We start from the raw sequence: 6906 nt of genomic DNA on the forward strand, positions 1-6906 counted from the left end.
TCCACAAATCAATAATCATGATACACCACATAAATAAATTGAGAGACAAAAATCACATGATCATATCAATTGATGCAGAAAAATCATTTGACAAAGTCCAACACTGTTTTTTTTTAAATAAATCTTTATTGTTCAGATTATTACAGTTGTTCCTCTTGTTTCCCCCCATAGCTCCCCTCCACCCGGTTCCCACCCCACCCTCTGCCCTTACCCCCACCACTGTCCTCATCCATAGGTGCACAATTTTTGTTCAGTCTCTTCCCACACCCCTTTCCCCCCTGAGAATTGTCAGTCCACTCCTTTCTATGCACCTGATTCTATTATATTCACCAGTTTATTCTGTTCATCAGATTATTTATTCACTTGATTTTTAGATTCACTTGTTGATAGATGTGTATTTGTTGTTCATAATTTATATCTTTACCTTTTTCTTTTTCTTCCTCTTCTTAAAGGATACCTTTCAGCATTTCATATAATACTAGTTTGGTGGTGATGAACTCCTTTAGCTTTTTCTTATCTGTGAAGCTCTTTATCTGACCTTCAATTCTGAATGATAGCTTTGCTGGATAAAGTAATCTTGGTTGTATGTTCTTGGCATTCATCACTTTGAATATTTCTTGCCACTCCCTCTGGCCTGCAAAGTTTCTGTTGAGAAATCAGCTGACAGTCGTATGGGTACTCTCTTGTAGGTAACTGACTTTCTTTCTCTTGCTGCTTTTAAGATTTTCTCTTTGTCTTTTGCCCTTGGCATTTTAATTATGATGTGTCTTGGTGTGGCCCTCTTCGGATTCCTTTTGTTTGGGGTTCTCTGCGCTTCCTGGACCTGTAAGTCTATCTCTTTCACCAGGTGGGGGAAGTTTTCTGTCATTATTTCTTCAAATAGGTTTTCAATATCTTGCTGTCTCTCATCTTCTGGCACCCCTATAATTCGGATGTTGGTACGTTTGAAGCTGTCCCAGAGGCTCCTTACACTATCTTTGTATTTTTGGGTTCTTTTTTCATTTTGCTTTTCTGGTTGGGTGTTTCTCGCTTCTTCGCATTTCAAATCTTTGACTTGATTCTTGCGCTCCTCTGGTCTGCTGTTGGGAGTCTGTATAATATTCTTTATTTCAGTCAGTGTATGCTTACTTTCTAGATGGTCCTTTATCACACCATCGAGGGTCTCATTAGATTTCCTGTACATCTCATCAAGTTTATCGACAGACTCTAGAAGCCTCTTGAGAGACCTCAAAAGTGTGGTTCTGAACTCAATATCCTCCCTTGATAGTTTTGTCCTGTTTCTTTGTCTCCGCATTTTTTACGCTTTCTTGGTACACCCCCTAGTAGTCTTTGTGCGCAGTCTTGTTGTAGTTAAGCCCTGATTGTTGTAGTTAATACTAGAGGGATTTGACCACCAGGCTGACCGGCTGTGAGAATCAGCTGTGTGGAAAACTTCTGTCCTCTGGGGAGGTGCTAATCTAGCCTTTGCCTGAGGTGATCCAGCAAATGGCTCTGTGCAGGGCTTGGGCGGGGCGGGATCAACAGGGCGGGTGGAGGGAGCAGTTATGGCTGCTCTCAGTCCCGGTCCTAGAGGCTCTGCTTCTCAGAACCCCAGCCGCCACTGCAAACCTCGGAGAGAAGGATGCCCTCAGATTCCAACTGATGCTGGACAATCCCGCTTCTCCCGTCTGAGTCTGAGTCCCTAGAGACTCGCCCGGATCTGGAGCCCAGAGTCTGAGACTCCCTCCTGATTGAAAACGACAACCGCGCCCTCAGCCACCAGCCCACTTTGCGCACGCACCTCGGTACCTTTATATTTTCCACACTGCGCCTCTTCTGAGCTTCGGTATGCTGTTCTCTTTCCTTCTAGTTGAAGAGTCTCTCCTCAGCCAGCTTTCCTGTGGTTCTGGGTGATGTCTGTTCCGTCTTTTAGTTGTATTTTTGAAGTGGTTGTTTGCGGCAGCAGTCTCCGGTGTTTACCTATGCTGCCATCTTGGTTATTGATTGTGATATTCTTAATTGTGCTTTTCCTAGTGGAACAAATCCTTTCTTCTCCATCCCTGTTAGTACTAACTTTCCTATTCCAGAACTTAAGAAAAAACTTTGGATTCCACAATTGAAGGCCTAATTATCACTCTTTGAGAAACTTCCTTTGTCCATGAAGCCTTCATTAGCAATTTCTTCAACAATTACAACTAAGTCCAGGGGACACTGTAAGAGAGATAGATGACCTCAGTGTTTTACCTTTCTTTAAGCATTAGTAGCTTCAGTCTGCCAGTCAGTGTTCAGTATGCGCTGTGGGATAAAATTCAGTGGCCTGGTACTAGGCTGTCGCTATTGAATGGAAGCTGATAGCCTAGCAGTGGTCGGCAAACCGCGGCTTTCGTGCCACATGCGGCTCTTTGGCCCCTTGAGTGTGGCTCTTTCACAAAATACCACGTGCAGGCGCGCACATACAGTGCGATTGAAACTTCGTGGCCCATGCGCAGAAATCAGTATTTTGTGGAAGAGCCACACTCAAGGGGCCAAAGAGTCGCATGTGGCTCATGAGCCACAGTTTGCCGACCACTGGCCTAGAGCCCACTTGGGAGGTCTTCTGTGGCTGAGAGAAGCTTCTATCACTGTTTGACTTGATTCTGGCTATTTTTATATATACCTAAGATGCATTGATTGCATTTCCATGTGCTTCCGACTGGAATACTTCTTTCAGTGGCATGGAACTTTCTAGCCCTTAGGGCATGGGCTTTTCTGTAGGGATACTTGTTCCTCTCTGTTTAATTGTAATAATTTATCTTCCTCAGCTGCAGGAAATGCATTTTGTCAGGCAGCCAAACTCCATATGCAGCTTCAGAGCAAACATGATTCTGCCACCAGCTTTGTGGATGCTGGGAATGCTTACAAAAAGGCAGACCCTCACGGTAAGACACACCTCTGTCTAGGACAGCGATTTTCAACCTGTGTGCCATGGCATACTGGTGAACCACAGTAATTTTTATTAAACCATGCAGTACCTGACTATTTAGATAGGGGCACTGAGCTCTTTTCTCTTAAATTGTCCAATTTTAAAAATGACAGTAGCCAACGCAACAATAGCTGTCCGGTGTGAATGAATCAATATTATACCTTTTTTTTTTTTTGGTCAGATCAGCAAAAAGTATACTATATTTTTTTGTGTGCCACAGAATTTTACTAATTAGTTCATGTGTACCATGAGATGAAAGGTTGAAAATCGCTGCTCTAGGATGGTAGGGCTGAAGTTGGTGACCTTTTTCACAGGTTAGACTGCTGGGCCTTTAGAGCACTGATAAAAATAAACTTTTGTACTTTGGAATAATAGAGATTTCGGTAACTTTTAAGAATTGTTGTTTAATCATTTGCAGCTTTAATGAAGAGAAGATATGTTAAATTTAACCTAGTGGTTTAGTTGCTTAATAGCATTTTCTTAAACTTCATTTATATTGCATTTTGGAGAACTTTTTGGAAATTAGCTTTAATTTTATCTAAGACTTATTATGTTCTAATTTTATGAATATGTATATTGCTTATTAGAAGAAACGCCATGTTTCCTCACTCTTAAATACTTAGCGCGTTTTAAGATCCAGTTATTGGGAAATTAGAATATCCGATGTTGGTTTTTTTGTTATTGTTTGTTTTTTGAGAGAGAGAGAAACATCAATTTGCTGTTCCACTTATTTATATATTCATTGGTTGATTCTTATATGTGCCCTGATCGGGGATTGAACTGGCAACCTTAGCATATCGGGACAACACTAACCAACAGAGCTACCCTGTCAGGGCAGTATCTGCTGATTAAAATCAACTTATTTACACACTATTCATCTGACTTTTTAAAATGTTTTTCAAAGTACTTGTTTTAAGAAAAGAGAGAAGTTGGATATTTAAAGTGGTAAAATTTTGCAAATGTTGTATTTCTTTTAATTAGAGGAGTGCACATTTAACAATTGAAAGCATTAATTCCTTCCCTCTCACACATGCACTGGTAGCTGTGGGATTTCTCTTTTTTCTTTTAGCAGTCCATTTTAACAGAAATTCCAACTTTTATGATTATATCATACAGAAATAAGATATTTTTAAGAGTTTTTGTGTAGAGATTGACCACGGTTGATTTCCAAAAGTGAAAAACTGAACACAGCCTAAATGAGCAATGAGATAAGAATGGTACCCCTAGCCCTAACCTGTTTGGCTCAGTGGATAGAGCGTCAGCCTGCGGACTCAAGGGTCCCAGGTTCGATTCTGGTCAAGGGCATGTACCTTGGTTGCGGGCACATCCCCAGTAGGGGGCGTGCAGGAGGCAGCTGATCGATGTTTCTCTCTCATCGATGTTTCTAACTTTCTGTCCCTCTTCCTTCCTCTCTGTAAAAAATCAATAAAATATATTAAAAAAAAAAAAAAAAAGAATGGTACCCCTAGCCAGTGGACTAAAGGGTCCCGGGTTCGATTCTGGTCAAGGGCACATGCCCAGGTTGTGGGCTCAATACCTAGTAGGGGGCATGCAAGAGGCAGCTAATTAGTGATTCTCTCTCATCTTGATGTTTCTATCTCTCCCTCTCTTCCTCTCTGAAATATATATATATATATATATATATATATATATATATATATAAAGAAATGGTAAAGTTATAATACATCAGTATTGTAGAATATGATGCAGTTACTACAGTCTTTGATTTCAGAGAATCTTTATTGACCTGGTCAATGTTTACATGGTAACTGAAGAACCACATGAGAATTGAGATCTCAAATTCATAATAAAGTCTGTGCACATAAAAATGCACCTAGAAAAGACTGGAAACATGAGAGTGGGTTTGAGTGGGATCATAGGTAGCTTATTTTTCTCTTTATATTTTCCTGTAATTTTAAGGGAGCGACAGTGAATTCACATTTCTTACATAGTTTAGGAGGAAATTGCTTTTAACTTTTGTTCATCTACTTTCTGATTTTTTAGTTAGGCCTTTTTACTCTGCCACCTCTCTTCTAGAAGCAATAAATGTGGAGCTGTCAGACATGTGCCAGAATTATAAACACCACCATTTTGTGATGGTGTGTTGGTTCTGAACACAGCCTAACTTTTGGAAAAATAATATACTTTATCAACACTGTCACTAGATTTTTTTATTCCTTTTGGGTGTATGTTAGTACACCAAAAGTTAGTATCTTTAACATTGTACAAAATGTTGACTTAAGAGTTGTCTGAACAGGGATTTCAAAGTGCTTTGATTTTGGCTGCATGAAGAGTAGTCTATTGAAGTCATCTTTCTTATAGAGAACTTTCTTCCAAAATTAATATACTGTATATACATGATGTCACTGAAAAATACAATTACATTTGTGTTTTAGCAGGTGTAAATGATGGGTGTTGATGACAGTCCCATTTGTTTGCTTTATAATGCAATCTCTCCCCTGGATGGAGTCCTCACTCGTAGATTAAGAGTAACCGAGCCAATACCACTCTAGCTCCAGTTCCCTAAGTTGTACTGCAGCTGCTACAGACAGAGCATGCTGAGGGGGCCTGGACTTGTGTATGATTCATGTTTGTTTCTCATTAACGAATATGCCCACCCTCCGCCCCAAATGGGACCTCCTTAATGTTCTAGTAGCAGCTAGGAAAATAGGCTCACTTGAACCCTCTTTGACTGAATGGATTTTTCATTGTTTTTCTTAAATGCCTACGCTTCAGAGGCTATCAACTGCTTAAATGCAGCCATCGACATTTACACAGACATGGTAAGACATTACCTTGCTTGAGTGACTGTGGGGTGGACTCCTTGAAATGGCTTAGAGTTGTATTTTTTTTTTTATCTTGTTCCTAAACTGATTGGCATTAAAATAGGTAAAACAGGAATGTAACTCTGTTTTTTGTTTTCCCCCAGGGAAGGTTTACAATCGCAGCCAAACACCACATTACTATTGCTGAGATTTATGAGACTGAACTTGTAGACATCGAGAAGGTAAGCAATGGGTCACATTCTCATAACCTTGGCGTGAAGCAGGTAACTGACTCCAGGGACTCTTGCCTCTTCCATCAGAGTTGAATGGAGTAGCGTGACAGTCATGCATGGCTACACGTGGAAGTTTTAGGGGCTTGGTGGCTAAGGAGTAGAGGAACTGTTTGCCTGGAGTAAGTATTTGAGATGAGAGCTAGTGAAGATTTACTTGCTGTGTCTGCTTATGTGATTCATGTTAGAATCTTCATCTCTTTTGCTGAGGCTTCTGTGGCCCTGGGAAGGAAGCTTAAGTACTGTGGGCATTTGCACATCTTTGTCTTCAGGCCTTGAAACCTGGAGAAGAAGGTAGCTGAACACCAACTTGGCCACATGTCTGCTTCACTCAAGCCTGGCTTTTTAAGTGGTGGTTTAGACTAGTACAGGCATACCTTGGAGATATCATGGGTTTGGTTTCAAACCACTACTATGAAGTGAAAAGCGCAATAAAGTGAGTCACACATATGAATTTCCAAGTGCATATGAAAGCTGTGTGTACACTATACAGCACATCCTAGTATAGCATCGTTTGTTCAGCGTTGTTCCATTGTAACAGAGATACTGTAGGAACCTAACTCTTGTGTATATTAACTGGCCTATGGTAAAATTGGTTATGTTATGTCATTTCACTTTAGGTGGTAGAACCTATCGACAACATTAAGTGAGGATTTACTGTAGCCTATTCAGTGTGCAGTAGCATTATGTCTATTAAAACAGTGTATATACATTAATTCATAAAAAGGTTTTATTGCTAAAAAACTTATCATCTGAGCATTCGGTGAGTCCTAATCTGTTTGCTGGTTGGATTATTTTTTGATGTTGATGAAAATGCAATATCAGCAAATGCAATAAAACAAGGTATGCCTCTAGTAGCAGAAGAAAAGAGGAAGAAGGAAACACCTTTTGAGAAAATACTGTTTTCCAA

The 6906-nt window shown here is 40.2% G+C and overlaps 1 protein-coding gene across 2 annotated transcripts; it reads left to right on the plus strand.

The window, feature by feature from the left end:
• The first annotated feature begins 2765 nt into the window (after positions 1-2765).
• On the plus strand, positions 2766-6542 carry LOC102421880 (beta-soluble NSF attachment protein-like). 2 transcript variants are annotated; one of them, XM_006109274.3, is made up of 3 exons: positions 2786-2897; positions 5678-5724; positions 5871-6542. In XM_006109274.3, exons 1-3 carry the CDS (start codon positions 2819-2821, stop codon positions 6030-6032), a joined length of 288 nt encoding a protein of 95 aa, XP_006109336.2. In that variant the 5' UTR covers positions 2786-2818; the 3' UTR covers positions 6033-6542. The 2 variants fall into 2 exon arrangements, 1 of the variants encoding a protein (XP_006109336.2); XR_002827888.1 differs by lacking the exon at positions 5678-5724 and having other exon boundaries at positions 2766-2897.
• The last annotated feature ends 364 nt before the right edge of the window (positions 6543-6906 follow it).

This window comes from Myotis lucifugus, unplaced genomic scaffold, assembly GCF_000147115.1.
Source record: "Myotis lucifugus unplaced genomic scaffold, Myoluc2.0 scaffold_7730, whole genome shotgun sequence".
In the NCBI taxonomy this organism is placed as follows: Eukaryota; Metazoa; Chordata; class Mammalia; order Chiroptera; family Vespertilionidae; genus Myotis; species Myotis lucifugus.